We start from the raw sequence: 21,760 nt of genomic DNA, 5'->3' as shown, positions 1-21,760 counted from the left end.
GTCATGAGTATGCATTAGTTGCTTTTGAATCCTCAATTTTAAGAAAAATACAAAGTATCAAAAAATTAAGTCAATGAAATCCCAACCCATCAAAGGGGGATCTGACTTCATTTATTCTCTAGATAGTTTTCTATCAATCTATTCTTCTCCACAAAATTGTCCACAAAATTGTATACATACCCAAATCTTAAAAATAGTAAAACCACAAAAATCCATCCTTCTCAACACAGAAATGGGCAGTTGTAAGCAAAACCACGGCTTCTCCTTTTGCATCCTTTAAACTGCCAACAACTAAATTGACCAACCCATATCAACAATCAGAATAACAAGTTTACCATAGAAGTCTTGTTTTGTAGAAAACTGCCAGCTCAGCTCATTCACTAATTAACAATCTTTAAAAAAAATAAAAAAGAAAAAGAAAAAGAGAAGAAAAATCTTTCATAGCAGGTGTGTGGCATACTCACACCTTCAATGGTGGAAAGGAACTTTTTATTTTTCCCACTTTCTCAAATAATTAAAAATAAAAAAAGAAGAAGAAGAAGAAGAAAGAAGTCTTATGAAATTGTTTAAGTTAAGAGGAAATATCAATTAACATAAAAATGATCGACAATGTAAAAATGAGTTTGTGGGTATGTGGTAGTAGAAATCATTACAATAATGAAATGATCATTGTGTAGTAATGAGAATGAGGAGAAGAAAATGGAAGTATTTACACAACAAAGTACACAAAATTGTATCCAATTTTGACAATATATATATATATATATATATATATATATAATCAAGGGAAAAAAGAGGATTGATGTTTCATGTTTTGAGTGGTTTTGTTTGTGGTAAAAAACCATGTGTAAAAACCTCCATTAGAGCTTTGATTTTACATGATTCTAAACCCTTTTTGCATAACAGGTAATCTTATACCTATTTTATATTACAAATAATGATCTGTGGTATTAACATATCAATAGAAGGATCTAAAACTGTTTTTCAGAATTTTCAATATTTTATATTCTACACAAAGCTTACGATAAAAAAGACATTTCTTGTCATTTTTTTTTTTTTTTTCTTTTCCAGTTGAAATACTCAAGAATGTGTTGGAAAAACGATTTTGATGAAATAAAAAAAATTGAAAGATAAAGTTATTTAAAATTTTCATATACACTCACCAAAATTACAAATAAATATGTTTTTAGGACACTAAATAACAACATAAATTCTTTTCCAAATACTATTTTTTTAATCTCAATATATAAACATACACATAGAATTTTTATTTTACAAATGCTTCATAATTATTAATATTCATTGCTCAAAAGTTTCTTTGATCAAGTATCAAAAATCATAATATTAATAATTTGAGCAACATTGGATTATATAGTTGTACATCATTTTTTAATATAATAATAGTAATAATAAATAAGTAATCAATTATTAGATAATTAATTTTATATCTCATATATAGAAATATCAAAATTTTATACATAAATTTTTATTTTTATTACTACAAGATCTAAAATCAAAGCAAAGATTAATAAAGACAAAACTCATGTATACAAATTTTTATAAAATTAGTATTCTTTCATTTTGTTTTAGCTTTATATAATTACATCCCTAATTTTATAAAAATAAATAGCTAATCTAAACCAAGAATAGACTTCTATACTTCTCTAATGTCATATTATAGCATTATTTCCTAATGCACCTACAATCTTTGACAATATTACTATTCTACAATATGTCATTCTGAGTTTTACTATAATCTCTTTCAATTACTTTTTAATCATTATAAGATAGCAATTAAAAATAGAGATACTAAACTATAAGATAATTCTTTAATTAAGATCAATTATAAGTATTAAGATTCAAAAAGACTTGTTGAAACTTTGTTAGATTCCACATTTAGTTGGACTTACAAATCTTTGTCAACATTTAAGTTCTTTGTGATCTTATTAAGAATCAATTCTTGTTATTCACAACTTGAGGCTATCTCATAATGCCAATATTTTTAAGTAGTCATTAACAATTCAATCCTACAAAAGACTATTTAGTATAAATCTATTTTGATTGTTCTTAAATAACCTTAAAGAATAAAAAGACACTTTGCAAAATGTATTAGAATTAGAATAATAATTTTTAAATATGAAATAAAAATTACAATTAAAAAAATTAAATATAAAAAATAAAGTAAAATATTAATTATTAAATTATTTTTTATAGTTTAATATAAAAAATATTTAAATTAATATATATATTTTTGAAATATTTTATTTTGTAATATACCTTATTTTTTTATATTTAAAAAAAAATTACTATAAATTTTCAAAGAACAAAGGATAATACATTCAAAAATACAATAATGCATCTAGTTAATATTTTATATTAAACATATTGAATGAAATATAAATTATTAACTAGATTTTTGGTTTATTATTTTTGTAGTTTATTATATTTTAATGGTAATCTATTATGACTTTCAGCTATCAAAAGATTGTAAGTGTTGCCCCCAGTCATCTTCTTATAAATGCTGACTAAAAACCTCACAAAGATATAGCATCTTATTATTATTATTATTATTATTATCATTAAGAAAGACAATTTTGTACCAAATTCTCAGTATGGATCTCTAAACACAAGAATCTATAATTTAGGAGACAATATAATTATTCAACTTATTATTTTATTTCTAACATTAGTGTAGTAGAGACATTAGATACTTCATATCATTTATATATATCTAAATATATATATATTATGAAAAGGTATTTCTTTTAGATAAAAAATAATATATGAATGTATTTGACAACCAAAAAAAAAAGACTTTAAAAAATATATATTGCTTTACAACTTGTCTAAATTACAATAATTTAAGTTTTCAAAGTGTTGTAAGATAAGATTTGATTGTACTTGCTCCAGTAAAAACCAAAGGAAGTACATAGAAATGTGTGCAATGAGATCTCTTTATGTACCTTTTTCTTATCTTCAACTTTCCTGTTACTACACTACTATTATTAGAATTTCTTATATGCACACTTCTTTCCATTGTCATTTACACACAATCCCACATCATGTGATAAAAACAGTCAAATACACATCCTAAAATCAGCATAATTAGTTTCATCTAACTTTTCATAATGTTGCTACAAAGACATGTGTATGCACCTTCTCTCCACACTCACCCTTCTTCCATCATTATCCATTGAATAAGTCCAATTGTATAACTTGGACTGAGATGCCGTGAGGAAGGAAACCAAGCAAGAAAAAGACTTGTTGCAGGGATTCCAAACTTGATAAATTGCTGTTAAAAACTTGTCAATCAAGGCAACGAGCATGTCCGCGTGAACCAAGTTCTGGTTAAGACATGGAGCTATTGTCGCGGCAGAATGACAAGCGTTAGGCGGTTATGGTGCAGCACACAAGGCGGGTGCTGTGCAACACTGGTGCTATGTGAGTGCAGAGGAATGAGCTGCAAACCTTAAGATTCAAGCGTCGACATGTTGTGAAAACACATGCAAAACTCATGCAAAATCATGGATACAGGGAAGGATGGAAGAGAGAAAGCGCGTCAACTTTCATCTTGACAGGATTACTCGGTTTATTACGCATCTATGATGGAGTTTTATAAAGACGCCCAGCTCCATCACCCCACAATCACCTCGGAAATTGTGAGGATTGCTAAGAGAATGCGCAGCAATGAACCTCTCATCTCTGTGCCAGATACTAGCTTGCGCACGGCAACCTCAAGTGAAACCAGCTTATTGAAAGGTGTGCAGTGCAGATCTAGATGAGATGGGTAGACTCAACCGCAAACTGTTCTACGTAACTGACCAGAGACAATAAAACTTGACTCTGCCTACACTACCCCTACTAGGCCTCTCAGCTTGAAACTCTGCGGTTTTGGTCACCAGATAGACAACGACTTGAAGAACGGCGTCTTCCTGCGGTACGATAAGCCGGTACAAATGGTACAGACGATGGGTGCATCTCAGAAGATAGACAGATCATCAGGACTCGGAATATTGTACAGGCATGCAAAACAGGCGATGCTCATCACCTGCCATGATCCCCCTAAGCTTTGTGTGCGTTTTATCCTATTTGAAGTGTGAGTGGGAAGCGGCAAGCAAAGCGGCACCGATTCCAGAACCATCGTTCTGTAGTCTCAACGCCACCTCGTACGCTGCGTCAGAACCCATCAACTCCTGGAGCGCCTCCTCCATGTATGACCGGTAACGGACGTGGTGTTCGAACAGGCCACCGTCCATTGCAATCACGGTCTTCTTCTTGGATCCGTTTCGAGATTTGCCGGTTCTTCCGATCTTCTTCAGGATTCCGTAGAGACCTGCTGCAGCCAACCTTCCACCTCGCTCGCCCATGATGTCACACACCTCGTGTACTATCTTTCTTTCCTCAAGTGTGGTGGTTTCGATCTGCAAAAGGGGGCCATGAATCAAGTACTTAGTACCAGTGCAAGTGGTGTCAATGTTGTTCGGATTCCATTCAATGTCATCGAACGTGCATTTGCTCATAGGCACTCACCTCGAAGACGTCCTTGAGAACTTTGGCAACCACGTCGAGGTCAGGTGAATTGTCCAGATGTATTTTGGAAACATGTGGGGTGCTGTACAAACAGTGAAGGATCAATGATCTGTGCTTTGCCAAGAGCGAATACGATTAGGCTTACTGAGGATTAATTCATTGAGAAATGGCTGCAAGTACCGTGGAATTACCCTAGGGTGAGCCGCTCCAAGAGCTTCACGGGGACATTGCCACCAAACAGTTCCGCTTCTTTGGCCATCCTAGCCAGAACAAGGCGCACGATCTCGCCGAGGTACATTCCAGAGATCATTTTCTCGAACCACTGCACAAAACCACCAAAGAGGGTGAATAGGTCTGCTCTTGAAAATTACCTAATTCAACACCTCATGCACTCAGTTCTCTCGGTAGACTTCGCACCTGGTCCCCTGGATTGACGCTGTCTTTGTCAACAGTCTCATCAGCAAATGTTCGTGGCAGGTAGGGTGAACGGAAATTTCCCCATTCCATATTGATAACCTGCCACACGTAATAACAAAATGTAAGGAAAAAACTGCTCATATACTCAATGATCGTCAGCAAATCACCCATTTGAAGACGTTTGTTAGCATGATTTCCTGCTCAGGTGCCTACAAACCGAGAAATGCGGCGAAATCGATTACCATTTCTCCTGATTTGGGCAGTGGCTCGTCCCACTTATGTACAGCATCGGCACGTTCGACATAGCATGCGTTTGTCCCTGTTCCAATAATGCAACCAATCATGGTCTCCTCGTCGAAGTTGAATCTGCCTCCGGCCAACGTGCCAACGGTGTCGTTTACCTGTAAAAGATTCAAAATTAAGAAATCCTTCAGTCTATCATTGCAAACACAGGTTATACAGAAGATGGACGCTATTACGTAAAGAACTTAAATCCAAACAGAGTGTGCAGTTCAAGAAAAGTGAGATATACCAGGGCTGAGATCATAATCTGATGGTTACTTCTGCTGATTGCATCCTGAAATTGCTTCACGATGTCTTTGCCCACCTGCCAGAAAGATGAACCATTAAGGAAGTTTGAACTAAATTTGGGTTGCAAATACCATCAGCGCATACAACAGGGGTTCGTAAAGGATAATCCTCAAGTCCCTGAAACATTCAGAAAAGTGCCCCTCCGCAAGGGAAGAAAGAAGATGCAAATCTAAGCTTACTCGTATCGAAAACGCTATTTAAATTGGCAAATGCATCCTCTCATGGGATAAATGTGTGTGTATGAGTAGTGAATTTGTGAGTGAAAAGGCCTGCACAAGTGGCGCACCGCATCATCAACTTTGAAGCCCTTCGTCCAGTGGATGACAATGCCAGATTTGACTGAGGTCTGTCGAACGGGGAAGGAGAAAGCGAAACCGGACTCCCTGGTTTTTCCCGATTGAACAAAGTGAGCTTTAATTGACTCGTCTTCAGTGTCGACAAATGATGCGAGTGTACCAGCAATGAAGTCGAAAAGATCCTGTTGCACGGCATCCCGCCATAAGAATCAAATCATGGCCCTTCTCATCATGCCCAGAGAATCATTCGCCACTCGTCCCGCTCTTCATACGAAGAGTTATTAGAAATGGGTGTTGAGTGTATGAAGTCTTACCTTACCAGTGCCCACCATAAGCTCTGGAGGGATTACCACTTCCTTGAACTCTTGGCTCAAAATTTGGCCTGTTTTGCCTCCCAATTCCACTCGCAGAACACGGAAGTTTGTGCCGCCCAAATCCACGGCATAGAACAGCCCCTTCTCGCTCCTGCAATTGAAAACTCGAAGGGATTCGTAAGAATGCCAAAATTCACAATAGGCATCTCTCTCAAGACGCGGCCTCGTGTCCCCAGCGATCGCGAATGTTCTCTTAGTACAATGTTCGTTGATCGTGCTCAAGCAGTGTTTCAAGCTCAATCAAACTGCGCCGTATGTTATGATAGGGAGAGTTTAACAACAGGAAAGAGAGAACGCCCACGACCAGGTCATTGAAATATCTGACTGCTACACTCTACGCGGTGACGTCGCAAAACAAGTGAATATGTGTTTTTTTAGAAGTTGCTCGGGACACCGTGACAGACTGAGGGAGCATTGCATGCCGCACTTTCGACAAACAAAGGGTGCTGAGGTCTGGGAGAAGAATCTACTTCGCATCAACGAAAGAAGGATCGACGAGGAGAGGGTATTGAGAAGCAGCGCACCCAGAAGGCAAGTTTTCGACATAGGTCGGAAGCATCTTCAGCTGATCACTACCACCTTCCGACGCCAATCCAGCATACATTTCTTGCACGAGAGCGTCCGCTACCTGGTGCAAAAGAGGCAGGGGAGTAGAGGAAGACTGACGGAACTCCTGCAACATCTTCTCCGCCTGCTGTACCGTTTTCGACGTCTTCTGAACCGACATAGACACGGTCTTTCCCCGGCGTCTGCATTGCGCCCTCAGCCGCACTGGTTCACGGAGCGTTGGCACTGCACTGTGCTGAAACCCGGCACACCCCAGTACCTTCCCGATCGCCATTGCTACCCTTTAGCAATACTCCCAAACACTCACGAGCAAACACGCACACGCACACGCACACAGCTTCGCCTTTTGCACTCTCAATCGATCAGCTGAATAAACCTACACCAACGTCCCTACATCAAACTGTCTGCCAGATCTGAGGACTCCAAAAAGCTAAAAACACAGCACTCCAACCGCGGCTGCTAGGTGTAGGCGATCGGCTGGCGCAAGCACAACAGAGGACGGGAGAAAAAGAAAGAAAGGGGGGAAAAAAAAGCTTGACGAGAGATCGCAGAGCAAGACAAGGGAGCGAGGGAGGTGAGGCTCAGAGAGCACAAGATCGCTTGTTAAGGAGAGCGCATAATCTGGGCGCCTAGATTCCCTTTACCAGGACTTGCTTTGGAGCTTCAAGACGTCAGCGTTAACTGTGAAAGATGGGAAGGGTCCACCATAGGCGACCAAAGGGCAATAAGGCATGAGCTCGAAAATGGAGAGAATTTGGACCATCGATGAATGATTTGCCACAAGCCGGAAGAATCACCACAACCTTTACTGGAATGCTGCGGCACCAGAGCACACAACGTTAACTTGAGTCTCTCAATAAGCCCCACAACACAGGCCGCGTGAAGGGATAATTATCTTGTGCGGACGACTGTGCGCACTGCACTTTTCTGACAGACTGCATAAATCTAGTCGGAGGTTTCGACCGTCATCTCATGATAACCCAACCTTGATTTGAAAGTAAATTCACCTCACTAATTCAAAAGCTAACCTCGGCGCCAGGACTCGAGAACAAATCCTCTCTCCCCCCCCCAACCTCGAACCAGGGACCCAGTTGACAAGCTCAGGGAGTTGCTGCGAATCGCTGAAAGGGATGATAGGCTTGATGGGTTTGAGAGCCAGGATCGAGCATAATTTTACCACCCACCAAAAACAGGCTCGTGCGAAGGAACACGTTTTATTTGCGGGTCAACCTTCGTCGTGGTCCACCAGCTAATCAGCGATTAAGCTTAAGCTCGTGTGGATAATGCAAGGCGAGTGGGGGTGGGTTACCACACCGGTGTGTGTTAGGGACAGGGACAGCAGGGAAAGGCACGGCCTGGAAAATAGCAAACTGTGGAGATGGGGGGTGCGGCGACTCTCATGAGTAGCTGGGGGCTACAGTCAACAAGCGCGCGCTGGCTTTAGACAAGTGGGGCGGACTTATGCGGCAAGCAGAGATGATGCACTGGATGCTCTCCCCCGTCCCTACCGATGCCACATGGGAGAGGAAGGGGAAGTGGGTCTCTCTCTCTCTCTCTCTCTCGCTCTCCGCCATCGCCCCCTTACCCGCAGCCTGCGCGCTAGCCATCCTCTCCTGTCTGTTCGCACAGTGCTGGCTGGCACCTGGTCTCCATCGTATGGGCTGCCTGGCGTAATTTTGACGCACTGGGCTTCTGGTCCCTCTCACGATTGCCAATCTCATCGACGAAGCGCTTGCGTTGCTCGTTTGCATCCCCTCGGATCATTCGGCACACGCTCCGTCATCCATACGAAAACTCTCGACTGTCGCACATCCACTCCCAACCAGAATGGAACGTGACCACTTCGTCGACTCGGGTTGAATCCTTTCGTGACTATTCTCGGCTTGGCTACAGAAACATCGTTGGTGGCCATGATCGTGTTGTTGTGCACTTCAAAAAAGTCGCATGCATGTAGTGCAGCGCAGTTGGTGCGAGTTTTCCTGTGTGATGAATTCGTTACCGTTTGTTCTGCAGAGGACCTGCTTAGGTTTGTGGTGTAGTACCTTTTCTACAAATAAAACGAACGTATTGCTGATGTGGATATCATATTAAACCCCCGAAACTTGTTTGAAACGAAAACTGAAACCAACTTGCCCTTGGATTGGCATACAGTAAATCTGAGTCAATTTTCCCAGTAGCTGTTTTGTAGTCGTTCTGATCCGTTGACATACTTTAGGGTAAAGAATAAAACTTCGTTTTTATGATATACATTTATTTATAGTTATATATGAAGATATATATTTTCCCACTCTTCCTTCGGCACAGAGTTTGGTACAGCATGACTTTGTCACCTGCACAGCCAATGCTTCTGGGTGTCAAATTTCAACACAGTTGAGAATCATGATTTTACATGCTTTGTGTGCTGGATTTTCAAATGACTTCACAGATTGGGGGAATTTGTATCTTCAATGATTGTTAGCAGAGAAATGCAGAAAAAGGGATATTCCATGACCCCAGAGTATCACATTTCTTATTAAGCACACTTCTTCCTTTTATTTTCTCCACACTGGAAAGGAGTACGTGGAAAGCGAATGCCTCAAACCTCACTTTAAGAACCCATACATGTTCATGGTTCGTTTTAGAATTTAAGAATCTCTTACCAGTTTCATTTGCCTTTTTCTTTTCGATTTGCGTTCTTCTTGTTGTTACAACTGTTAATCATCTACATTCACATTCAGCCCAATTATAAAAAACGCAAGAGACGACTTAAGGATTAAACAGATGCCTTCTAAAAGATAAGTTTCGATATCAATGACAAAATATTTGTTATAATAACAACAATAAAAATAAAAATAAAAAATAAAATACTTGCTGAAACAAAATATTTCGATTTAAAGTTCATCTCGGTACAATTTATATTGTTTGTTTTTGTTTCTTACTTAAATTTATTTTGTTCATTTATTTATTTTGCAAGCAGTGGCTCACTAATAATTGAGCAAAGACTTTCCAGATGAAAGAGGAGACACTTGATCGCACCAGCCTAATTATCTTCATACAGGTCACTTAGGCAAATCAAACTTCGCTTACTTAGCAACAAATTGATGCTTAAGCCTCAATCAAGTCGAAAAAAGCAACCACCAGCTCCATGCAAATTAGAGGCTAGCACGACCCCATGTTCGGTGATTCCACGAAGATAAAATCTCCTTCTGAAATGTGCAGATTTACTGCAGAGTTTCGTCAGTTGAAGCTAGGGAAATAAAATAAAATCAAATAAAGAGTGGGTTTTTATGTGGGCTGAGAAGAAGGCAGGACTGAGAATTACTATTGAATGGTGTTGCATTGAGCACGTTGGTGTCTCTTGGCCTACCCAACGACTTGAAAACTCTTTTAAAAACATTAGAAGTACCTCTAATGGTGTTTTTTTTTTTTTTTTTTTTTTTTGTTTTTGGGTACCACTGGAGCCGTGTGATGGCGAAATAGTCCTTGTCTGAGTATAGATTTGCAATCAGATATGTGTCACTGGCTGTGACTCTTGCTCTTCATTTCCCTCTCTCTACCTTAAAGAGACAAACCCTGCTGCTCCTACCGCAGCAAGGGGTTGATTGAGTAAATCCCCTGCTGTTTGCTTTTGTGGCAATGATTGTGGGCCGGTGGAAGAATAGGTCATCTAAACAAGATCCAACTGTTTTGTAGGAGTAATGTCGCGTTGCAAAGAAGAAAAAATCAGTGGTATTGTTTTTGTTTGTATACATGCCGCTCGTTCTACATAATGTGTGGGCCTTCAAAGGTGCATCCTGGAATAGGTTAGTTATATAAAACCTGTTGAAGAGGAAGGGGGGAAACGATTTTCAGGTCTGTCGAGAGTGACAATGTTAATGATTAGTTTGGAATATCCTCTAATCTTTGTGAGTGTCGGAGTGACGGCATGGGATGCAATGCTGGTTCGGTATCGCATTCTCGCAACAAGGTAGATCCATGATCTTTCCCTGCTGCTTTGGTTCCCTGCATTGTTATACTGGTTTGTGCCTCTACGATGGACATCGCCGCTAGGTAGAGAACTCAGAATTTTTTCAAGAAAAAGTTATGCTTTGAAGAATACATTGGACAGGGTTGAAAATCTGCAACTCCGGAGGTCATAAAATTGCAACAACGATGCACGAAGTTCTGTGCATATTGCACAAGTGGGTTAGTGTAAACCACCACAGGATTCGAAATCGGATAACCTTCAATCACGTTCAAATTACATACGAGGACAAGTCTGCGAACGAAGGGATCGAAACTGCCATGATATTTTAATCCAGATCTACGGCGATACGACAAGTTTCTGGGGATACGCAGGCTGCGTTAGGTCGGTTACTCGCGACGGTGCAACGTTTCAATAGCTACATACAAGACATTACAAAAGGTGGTTCAGAATACAGAACTGTGTGGCTGGCAGGACCTTTTGCAGATGCAAAGAAAGTGCATACCCTTACAAGCTAGTGCACAAGATCTGAACAAGGCGGTACTGCGCTACATCACGGCAAATTCGGGTTATTTAATTGGAGCTCGTTATAGGATGGAGCAGGACGTTCAGTGTGCTGCACAGACCTCACCCCCTCATTGATGAGTGTGTACGATCGACCAACAGCTTGAATGCAAAGTCTTCGTACAATAGAAAAGGTGCTACATCTTCGGATGTACTCAATCTGATAACCCGTTTCTCTGCTATACAAGATTCGTCCACCAACTGTCAAGAGATGAATACTTCAGGAAACAATTGTACTGTGGCCGTCACACGTGGGGGGGGGGGTAGATTACTTGTCAGTTTGTCCCGGTTGTGGCAATGATCCATCACTGAGACACCCCAATACGTTGAAGGTTTGTCCACAAACGTAAAAACGCAGAGTGTGGTCGGTGTTTTATATTGTGACATGTCCTGCAGATGAGTTGGGGGAGATGGGGACCTTAGCGCTCAGAGACTGAAAGGATTCTGTAGATGCCCACTTGCATATCTCACATATTGGAAAACAATTTTACTGTCTGCAGTTGAGTATGCTTCGCATTCAACACGACGGAGCGAAACAAGTATGTTGGTTTCGCATTGAACAATCAGACGCCGGCTCTATCTTTTACATCCGCGACGGCGATGCATGACTCTTCTATCTGGTGCGGCCGGCTCACGCCGCCAATTAGAAGTAATCGTGCTAATCCTAATTCCAAGCGGCTAGAAATGGGGAAAAATCATGTAACTCGTAAATCTACACATTGGGCTGTTCATCAGCAGGAACTTTTCATGCTGCGTGGTGCGCCTTAGTGCACTGGATATCTGAACAGCGATCACTGATAATGAGTGAAAGATTACGCCTGACCGGCACATTCTTTCTTAGACAGGTTCCAGACCCACGGCAGAAAGAACTTGCGACGGTTAGCGCCATACATATTGAAGCTGGCGCCTCTAGAATCCTTGAGAAGTTCACCCGGATATCCAGGGTAAGAGTTCTTCCCATAGATTCCTGCGCATACCCCAGCAATTTCTAGCGGGTCCCTAGCGTCGCCCTGGAAGTAGCCATTACCGTAGGGGTTGGTTGCAGTGCCGGCAAGCATCGCAGCTACGTTGATGAGCATACCGTCTATTCCGGCATCACCATTAGGAGATTTCAGTGCAGAAGTCTGAGGCCCAGCTCCATAGGCAGCCTTGAAGAATGGCCATGCGCAGTAACCTCCGCACATCTTTGCAGAGTTACCAACCCAGACGTAAGGGAGTCTCGTCTTTCTGGTGAGAGGTGAGGGACGAATGGAGCTGTGGGTTCCACACTGAGAGCTGCAGAATCCTTGGACGTTCACGTCGTCGGAGGTGAGCACGAGGTAGACACCAGCGGGATCCAAAGCCAATCCCTTCTTCAGAGAAGATGTGACAATCTTCTCCATGTCACCTTGCTTCAAACTTTTAGTCAAGGAGTACTTCCAGTCGTGAACCTGGGTACCGAGCGTCACCGTGGGTGCAACTGAGGCACCTCTTGAATTCTTGTATTTAGTGACGATTGCCCACCAGCTAGCAACAGTGGGGAAGCTGCGGGAGGACTTGGGGGCAGTGAATGATTGCAAGAAGGATGTGACAATAGACTTCTGGGCTCTAGTGAAAGCACCGTAAAAAATCACATGCACTTTCAGTACCTTTCTATTGTCACCAGTAAGGATAGGCCCTCTGTGATACGTAACATCGGGAACTAGATCCGTCACAAGAAACTTCGACCTTCCAACAGCATTCCTGATGTACAGGTGGAAGGGAAGAGCTCTTGAGGCAGACTCCCATTTGTCCTCTTCCGTAGCCGGAGCCGGTACAGGCTCGCCAGGGATCGCTGGAGAGCCGAAACTGGGCCAGGTTACTACAGCAACTACGAGGAGGGTACCCACAAGCCCGATAACAATGTTGCGGTACCAGACTCCAGCACTGGCCCCTTCACTTCGGGGCGAGGACGTGCGCTCTGGTGACGCGCGCATGCGATCACGAGATTGCGACGCTTGTTTCACTAGAATTGCCTCCCCGAGAGGAGTAGTGTCGCTCGTTTCGGTCTTCGACATGGAGGAAGACCTCTGATACAAGGAGCCCGACGCGCTCCTATCCAGAGCGGCCATGATGGTAGCGTTTAAAACTTTGCGGAGGTCAGTGCTGTCCGACAATGTGCACTCGCAGTCTTCTCCTTACTCTGTCAAGACTGAGAGTATATTAGAAACAAAATAAAATTCTAGTAAATCATGCCATTGCGACTGTGCTCGCCAACAAGTTGTGATGAGTCTAATCCGTTGGACCTACCGAATTCAACCACCAGATAATGATCTCGACACAATGCAGATCCTGGTCATGCTCTGACTAACAGTGTTGATCAATGTAGTACTCCGCGAGTGGCAATGTGGATTCAGGTCGATGGGTTCAACCCAAACGAAGTGTATAGTACTTTCTGTGGACTACAATGCATGTCTACAACACGGACATCTAGATCTGGCATGACAACCGACATCGAGGATTCCCTGGTGAACCCCATGCTTCATATAATGATGAGAAAGCTGATTCACGCGTACCTGAATGTTGTGCAGTAATCCACCGGACTGGAACTAAAAGGGAGTGGTGTGCAGCGATCCACCAGTTCATTCAGAGAGAGCGCGAGACGGGATAGGGATTGAGATCGAGAGAAACGAACAGACACGGGCGAAAAGAGGTAGATGGCTTGGAATTCAATCTCGAATTGAGAAGAACCGAGGAACCCAGCTCATTGAGCGCGCCACTGCGCAGCGCAGCGGGTGCGCCGGGATTCCAGGACACGTTAATTCATCGTCTAGTATTTCCTATTTATAACTTTATGGTGCAAATGGAGCTCAGATAGCATCGTCACCTTTTGAGCTTCAAATACACACACCTCAAATAGAACGCTCTCGTACTCCGCGTTGTGCTGTGACACTAAGAGAGCACCATGCGATGTAGATAGCCCATGGGAGGCATGCTACAAGTTTCAAAGCCACGCTTTAACAGGGAGAGAGCTGGGTTCGCAGAAGCCGACGGGCGACACTGTGCTATCGTTGTTTCTCGCTGTCCAACCTTTGAAACCGTGCATGCGGACATCCTTCTCTCGAACCCAATAATCCATGGCTGCATTTAGACGTTGTGTTGTGAAACTCGATTTACGAATATTTTGGCTAATGTTGCCTCAGATCCATGAATTCCTCAGAAAACCCAGTTCCTTGATCTGTCGATCTGATTGACTGAGAATTAGAGCTGTTGGTTAAGACTGAAGATGGGAGTTGTAGCTCCTTCCAGATGAATTTGCTTTTTGTTGTTTAAGCCTGGGCATTGCATCATCTGAAGTACCAAATCGGGGACAGCTGACATGTTCATGCAAAGTGCTTTTTATCCACGTGATTTGCTGGAAACATCCATTTGTCAGGCAAAACCCCAACTCCAGTCTTTCAGGCAAATACAGTTGGGGATGCTGGAAACCAGAGGCTCCGGCACCTCATCCCTGTTTGGAACACGCTCGATTAGCACAGAAGCAGTTTCACACTTCACGTCGTGTAAAACTTGTACAGGTCTGTTGTACAACGCGGTTGTGAAAATGGAGGATTGAAAATTGCACAAGCGGATATGTGATTTAGACGCGGCTCCACGACGAGTGGTTCCCTCCTTGAACTGAAAGAATACAACTGAAAGTCTCCAAAGTTGCTACTTCCTAATGCTGTGACGAGGAGGTTTAAAATTTTGGCCACGATTTTTGAACAACTTCCACTCGTGATCCGAATCGCCATCACCTGGTATATCAAGGTGAATGTGTTAGTAAGATTTATAGGATGAAGTTACACTCGGAACCATTTTTGCACATTTATAGCAAGCAGATGCATCAAGAATGAACAGTTTCAGTTAATTTGTGCTTTTTTTTGCCAATCAGTTTTTTCATTCTGTTTTTTTCAAGAAAGACATGCTTCAATTATTTCTGGTGTGCGAGAGACCTTAACCTGTACGTTTACCCAAGTTAAACACCAAAGCGCACACACAACCTTCAATTTCCGCGTTTGCACTGTCAAGTTATATCGACGGAACAAAGAGAATGCGTAGAATTGGTTTCCTACGGAACAAACGGAGGGTACTTGTGAGGGGGACCGTGAGAAAGAGAATGAGCCTCGAGCGAGGGCTGCCTCGTGACGCTCGAACACCGAGGGGCTTCCTCACGGAATAATGAGATCTCACGTTCCTTGGATTTCACATTGCAAACATCTGACATTAATTCTAGGAAACATTTCTGATTGGAAGTAATTGAAAACGCTACCGAGGACGATATGCAAGTGAGGATGTATCTGGACACCAATAGCCATAGCCCACCAGCACTGTTGCAACCTACTCACATAGTCTGCCCCTATCTGTCCTTCTGTCAATGTCCACTCAGGCAACACACATTATGTCAGTGGCATTCCCGCTACAGAACCCTGCGAAGTGGGTACAGTCCTTGCACCAACTCGTGAATCCACTCGGGAGTTGGAGTACATGCTCCATGTACCTAATGACGAAGGTACACTGCCTCTAGACAAGAGTCTACCATAACCTTGGCTGAATAGCTGATCTACTGGGCTACGGTCAGCATCCATTATTGAGAATGTGTAGGTTGTTGGTAGCTGTGGGTAGCCAATTCCAAGACGTTCGCATTCTGGTGCGCACAGTAAACCGCTGAAGCTGCTGCTTGCCATACGCCAGTGGCAATCACAATTCCTATCTTATTAAATTGCCATGCAATAAGCCTAGGATTTCACGGCGCTTAAATTATTGGGCTCCAATCTGGACGTTTCTCGACGTATTACATGCGCCGACGCTGCCTGGCTGTTTTTGGGGTGCGACTTTGAAAGTGGGATCGTGCAATTGTGCTGTCGAAGGAGTGGTGTGTGATTGGTATAGAGAGTGGTTTGCGCCAGCGATTATATTTTTACTTGGTTGTTGATGAGATGGGGCAGGGGTGGCCTTGAAGAGCTTATTTTTGAGGGGTTTGTGTCTGTAGGAGCCCCATGTGTTGCATATCGAACGACATGACGAGTGTTCTTTGACGATCATCTTCAGTCTTCCTGCGAAGACTCCTCGCAATGTAGAATGTGACGTGGACCCTTTTTTGGTGCCTTCAGAACGTGCGGTGCTCTTCCCATAGCTGCAAGTCGGTAGCTACTCTTGCTTTCATGGTGGCGAGAGCGACTATTCTCTAGGGGGCTCAAATGTTCGTCCGTGCTTAATTGTGTTGGTCAAGCATACCTCTCGGTGAGCGTCCTGGCCTAATCAGTGCTTCGAAATCTCATGGGAAGCATAACCTGGCCCACTCGTAACTCAATCAAGTTTAGAAGTTCGGAACATGTCTACTTGAATGAGACACTATTAACGTGCTTTTCTGCTTCTAATTTGGTTATGTGTAAGATAGTTGCCCGCAAGTTGTATGAGTAATTGCCGAAATTGAATATCATATCAGCATTTAAGTAATCACGGAGTCGGATCGTGATTACCGATGGGGTGATAAGGGTTTTTGGTTGTATAGTTTTCTCTCCAGACTATTGGGTGTGACTCTCGTGGGAGATTCGAATATGCCATGAAGTTGTACAAGCAACATGTGCTTTACCTCCTCAATGAGAAGATGCTTGATGTACATATCTGAGGCTAGCCTTGGTCAAAGCTGCTCAAAACGATCTTTAGGGAACAACTAGGATGCCGCAGTTACAGATTGGCGAAGCTTCAATGTTTCATAGTGTGAAGTACTCAGTTGGATGCCTTGTATCTAATTAACTGTTTGTTGATATTAATGTGCAGAGGTCACTTGAAATCTGTGAATTCCAGTAACATTGCGCACCTTGTGAAGATAATCACCAGATTTTGAGAGGCTCAAGGGTACAGACGTGCTGTAGAGCATGTGTCCGGGACCGACTCTGTTGGAGGCTCATAATGTTCATGTGGTCGGCCACGGCGAAGAGCTGGTGGTTCTTGCACATGGATTTGGTACTGACCAATCAGTATGGAAGCATGTCCTCCCTCACCTCATCGATGAGTACCGACTTATCTTGTTTGACAACATGGGAGCCGGCACAACCGATCCTGAATATTACTGCTTTCAGAGATACTCTTCTCTATACGGCTATGCTGACGACCTTCTCGCTATCCTGGATGAGCTTGAGATCACTTCGTGCATTTTTGTTGGACACTCAGTCTCTGGTATGATTGGGTGTCTCGCCTCGCTAGCTCGGCCAAATTTTTTTACAAAGATCATTACGATTTCTGCCTCTCCCAGGTTCGGACTCTCAGCAGCCCTAATCTCGTAAACATTTGCTCAGCTTCTCGATGAGAGGGTTGCATGTTGATGACGTTAATTATAATATCTAACTGCTTTGAGGTTGAAGTGTTTCTGATCAATGTCAAAAAGTTGCAGTGTGTGTGAGTTCAGCATAACTGAATGGAGCAACCGTGCAGGTATCTCAATGATGCAGATTATTTCGGGGGGTTTGAGCAGGACGATCTCAACCAGCTCTTCCAAGCCATGCAATCAAACTTCAAGGCTTGGGTCTCAGGATTTGCTCCATTAGCAGTAGGTGCAGACATAGAATCCATGGCAGTACAGGAGTTTGGTCGAACTCTTTTTAACATTCGTCCTGACATTGCGTTCAGCGTGGCAAAAACCATCTTCCAAAGCGATCTGCGGAGTATACTACCACAGGTACGCGTCATACTTGCAGTCTCCCCATCTCAATCTCCCCATCCAAGTATCTAAATGCCGTATGCAATGCAGAATTACGTGCTAATTTTGGGGCAAGTAAACACACGTGCACACCTACATGACTGGTCATGTCTCAAACTTTTGCTACATGCAGGTGACTGTGCCTTGCCACATCTTGCAAAGCTCGAGGGACCTCGCAGTACCAGTGATAGTGTCGGATTACATTCACCAAAGAATCAGCGGCGCCAGCATTGTTGAGGTGCTGCATACAGAAGGTCACTTGCCCCAACTCAGCTCTCCAGACGTGGTTATCCCTGTCTTAAAACGCCACCTCGTTGGAGATCTTGTTTGAAGCGCCCTCGAAGAAGAACAGCAATCGAAGCTACGCCTGGCATTCTTCAGTGCCACGTACGCGGTCACATTGTAGCACAGGCAGCTAATGCTCTCCACCCTCTTCAACCAAGTGCGTAAATCACATCACCAAACTGTCAGAAACAAGTTGGTCTTGGTTCTCACATTTGTGATGTGTGGATCGAAGGAACTGCACCTGCACAATGCCACCTGCATAGAGCTGCAACCAGAATTTGTGATATCTCAAGGATCTGGATTTCTGGAGAAAACAGTGGATTAAACCAGACCCAATTACCATCAATACTTAATCCTATGGCATGGAGTGGTGGATAGAAATGGATACGATGCATGCAATTCTTCTAGATTGATGGTGCTCTACAATTTGATGAAACAGCCATACTTTCGTTCACCTGTGGAGGTTGAACTGTGATGTTCGTAGTATACAAACGAGTATCTAAGATGTGTCATTGATTCTACTCTTCTCCAACTTCTGACGAGTTCTATGTATTTCTGTTGCACTTGATGATCTGCGAGTGAGGTGAAATCCCAAACTGCATTGAATCAGACTGCCACTGGCTTTATTTATGTTCATCTGTCTAATTCACGAGGCTCACCTGCCAGGATGTGATGCAGAATTCCTGGCAGTTAGTCATGATTCGAATCAAGTCATCAATTTGTCTCCAGTGTTAAGAGGGTTTTGAGTCGGTTGTGCTTGTTCAACCAATAGTAAGGTCTCGTTATAACATGCTGGAATCAACATGTTTCAACTAAAAGGCCATTCTTCGAATGCAGTAAATATATCAACCGTGGTAGGTGCTGCCATCGTAAGGTTAAGCCTTCCCAGAATAGACGGTCATGTACAGAACCTGATTGATGCACGCCACAGAAACTGCAATTGAGATCAACTGTTTTGAACCAAGTGATGCATGTGGTATGATGCAAGTTACCTGCGCTGTCGTTGAAGATAAGATCGGAAGACCGATCAAAAATATTCAATGAATAAAGAAGTAAAACATTTGTATTACTCATAAGATTTGTCCGAATTCACCAAGTACAAACAGCAGTCGTCAATGGTAGATGAGCAACTGTCAATCCGCGAGGGAGTTCCTCACTTGCTACTCTCTTCAAAATCTCAAACAAGGAAAAGAATAAATCATCACTCAAAAATTGGAAACAGGCAACGGATGGATTTAGTGTTCATTGGCAGATCACTATTGCGCACTAAAACAAATTTTATTGATATATTTCAATTCTTACCTTGACATGCAAGCAGGACATACAATGAACATGAACTAGGATACCGCATCTATGTATAAAGTGGTTCACATCGGGTGCAACACTAGGGTTAGTTAATTATGAGAACGACTCCAATTACTTTACCCTAAAAAGACTTACCCAAAAACACATATGGAAACGGGACTTAGAAGAATATCAGCTATCCCCAGAAATCCAGCATTGTGGCAATGAAAATTTATCCCCCGAGATGAGCCCTGCACAAGTTGCACTCTGCCAGGTCCACTATTTTTTTAAACTTTTGGATATCCTAATGGGAAAATCGAAACTATGAGAGTACTCTGGATTTTGGACTGCGATTTGGGAAATTGGACTGAACCCTCTTGCTCTTTCCGAACAAAATTGCAGTCTTTGACGTGGAACTCAAGGCGTGCATTAAAAAAGCAATGAAAGTTTAAAATAAATAAAAACAGCCATGGTTGAATAGCGAAGCGTATTATTTACCGACTGACTTGTAAGCCTTTATTTGTCTTCACAGCATTCTTGTTTCCTGAAATCAAGTATGTCTTAGAATATTCATTATATATATATATATATATATTCCACACAAATGCACTTACACATGTACTCAGTGCCTATTTTTGCGATGATTATTATTATTATTGTTATTATTATTATGACTGGGTGTTTGCAAAACCCACTCTACGCCGATTGTTCAAAGTCCTCTGTTAAGAAGGCTTGGCTGGTGTTATCTAATTTTGGCTCATTAAAGAGTTGAAGAACATTGAATAACATTATGCCACAGATTTTTCTATTTATCAAGGACTGAAGTGATTTGTCCATGTCCAGCGGTTGTGGAGTTCATTCATTTCATTTTTTTTTTTAGGACTCATTTAAATGAGTTGACTTTGCAATGGTTGGACAACCTTGATTTTATGCAACATAGGATGTGATATAATTGAGGGTAAAGGATGCAAAATTAACAAAACTGCTTTGAGATTATTATGTGTGATGTGCCTCCCACGTGTACATACGTGTATACACTAGTTTTTTTTTTTTTTTTTTTTTTTTTTTTTGCAACAGTACACTTATTTTCATTCATGTAAAAAATATTGTCTAAAAGAGATTATTTATCATTTAAGAGGTCAATACTTTTATATTTGTAACCTATTATTAATCCTAGTAACAATGACAGTCCTTGATTTTCTTAGCAAGTTATTGAGATATAATATTGCCCAATTCAGTATATATATATATATATATATATATGCTTCATTAAAAAAACTAAATAAATGTATTATAAATCATATGGTTATAAAAATGTAACCATATAAATTTTATAGTTTTAATTAGTGGTTTGTTTTTAACATTTGATTTTTAAAAATTAAACATTAATAAATGATGCTATGATTTTTTAAACTTTTTCTTTGATTTTCATTTACTAATTTGTTTTTTGTTTTGTTTTATTTTGTTTTGTTTTGTTTTTTTTTTTTTGTTGTTTTGTTTTTGTTTTTGTTTTGTTTGTTTGTTTGTTTGTTTGTTTGTTTGTTTGTTTGTTTTTTTTTTTTTTTTTTGTTTTTGAAAGAAGGCATTTATCAATGAAAGACAAGATATAGTTGTCATCCAATTGAAATAATAAGAGGTGGATTCTATCCACACTAGAGCAAAATTAAATTATATCATCTACCTAGATCCCATGAAATCAAGACAGGTGAAATGTTACAAGGTTGAATTAAGTTCCATACTAGATCAGTTAAACTACTAAAAAAAAAAAAAAAAAAAAAAACATTATTTAAATACCAAACAATATAGAACTTGGTCAATTGTTCTTATTGGAGTTGCTTGATGCATGATTTGAAGGTGTTCATAATTTGGTTACATCTAGCCATGCTTGCTACAATAGTATCACACCATGCTTGAAGAAAAACTTGAATTGGAAAAAAATGGTCATTGGCAAATGTCCTTTAATATCTGACATACTAAATTTGCCAGAAGATAGTAGTCCTAAGAATATCTATTGCTTTGAAGTATGAATAAGAAGAAGGTGAGAGGTCCAAGCTATTGAGAGTCCCTTGGGTGATACTCATAAGAAATTCTCTCTAAGATGTCAAAGATAAAGATTCAAAAAAAATACATAAACAAATGAGGAATGAATCAAGAGAAATGACAAACTAAAAATAAGATAATAAATATATTTAATAAGAAATTGGAATAG

At 41.4% G+C, this 21,760-nt stretch overlaps 3 protein-coding genes and 1 long non-coding RNA gene across 8 annotated transcripts; 1 reads left to right on the top strand and 3 right to left on the bottom strand.

Annotated features, from left to right (window-relative positions):
• Positions 1-3,543: 3,543 nt before the first annotated feature.
• On the bottom strand, positions 3,544-7,876 carry LOC112291479 (hexokinase-1). The gene is made up of 10 exons (XM_024538925.3): positions 7,804-7,876; positions 6,733-7,591; positions 6,149-6,299; positions 5,825-6,016; positions 5,480-5,554; positions 5,190-5,348; positions 4,948-5,046; positions 4,722-4,852; positions 4,531-4,612; positions 3,544-4,421 (listed from the first exon to the last, which is right to left on the bottom strand). Exons 2-10 carry the CDS (start codon positions 7,047-7,049, stop codon positions 4,086-4,088), a joined length of 1,542 nt encoding a protein of 513 aa, XP_024394693.1. The 5' UTR covers positions 7,050-7,591; positions 7,804-7,876; the 3' UTR covers positions 3,544-4,085.
• Positions 7,877-11,754: 3,878 nt separating this feature from the next.
• LOC112291368 (protein PHOSPHATE-INDUCED 1) lies at positions 11,755-13,951 on the bottom strand. Of its 4 annotated transcripts, none has more exons than XM_024538654.3 (2): positions 13,817-13,951; positions 11,755-13,443 (listed from the first exon to the last, which is right to left on the bottom strand). In XM_024538654.3, the coding sequence occupies exon 2, from the start codon at positions 13,370-13,372 to the stop codon at positions 12,095-12,097; it is 1,278 nt and encodes a 425-aa protein (XP_024394422.1). In that variant the 5' UTR covers positions 13,373-13,443; positions 13,817-13,951; the 3' UTR covers positions 11,755-12,094. The 4 variants fall into 4 exon arrangements, with proteins under 4 accessions (XP_024394422.1, XP_024394425.1, XP_024394423.1 ...); XM_024538657.3 differs by having other exon boundaries at positions 11,755-13,452; positions 13,817-13,928; XM_024538655.2 differs by having other exon boundaries at positions 13,551-13,825.
• A 1,913-nt stretch (positions 13,952-15,864) lies between these two features.
• Positions 15,865-18,799, top strand: LOC112291370 (karrikin insensitive 2 receptor CA-like). Of its 2 annotated transcripts, XM_024538660.3 has the most exons (5): positions 15,865-16,108; positions 16,394-16,523; positions 17,064-17,538; positions 17,718-17,961; positions 18,116-18,799. In XM_024538660.3, the coding sequence occupies exons 3-5, from the start codon at positions 17,162-17,164 to the stop codon at positions 18,311-18,313; spliced, it is 819 nt and encodes a 272-aa protein (XP_024394428.1). In that variant the 5' UTR covers positions 15,865-16,108; positions 16,394-16,523; positions 17,064-17,161; the 3' UTR covers positions 18,314-18,799. The 2 variants fall into 2 exon arrangements, with proteins under 2 accessions (XP_024394428.1, XP_073394809.1); XM_073538708.2 differs by lacking the exon at positions 15,865-16,108 and having other exon boundaries at positions 16,131-16,523.
• A 261-nt stretch (positions 18,800-19,060) lies between these two features.
• Positions 19,061-20,357, bottom strand: LOC141046178 (uncharacterized). The gene is made up of 3 exons (XR_016506246.1): positions 20,247-20,357; positions 20,050-20,095; positions 19,061-19,178 (listed from the first exon to the last, which is right to left on the bottom strand). It is a non-coding gene; the product is annotated as an uncharacterized LOC141046178 (long non-coding RNA).
• Between the last annotated feature and the right edge of the window lie 1,403 nt (positions 20,358-21,760).

The sequence above is a fragment of the Physcomitrium patens genome, chromosome 14 (genome assembly GCF_059467195.1).
Source record: "Physcomitrium patens ecotype Gransden chromosome 14, ASM5946719v1, whole genome shotgun sequence".
In the NCBI taxonomy this organism is placed as follows: Eukaryota; Viridiplantae; Streptophyta; class Bryopsida; order Funariales; family Funariaceae; genus Physcomitrium; species Physcomitrium patens.
The sequence above is the reverse complement of the archived record's forward strand: the minus strand, read 5'-3'. Positions and strand labels throughout refer to the sequence as shown.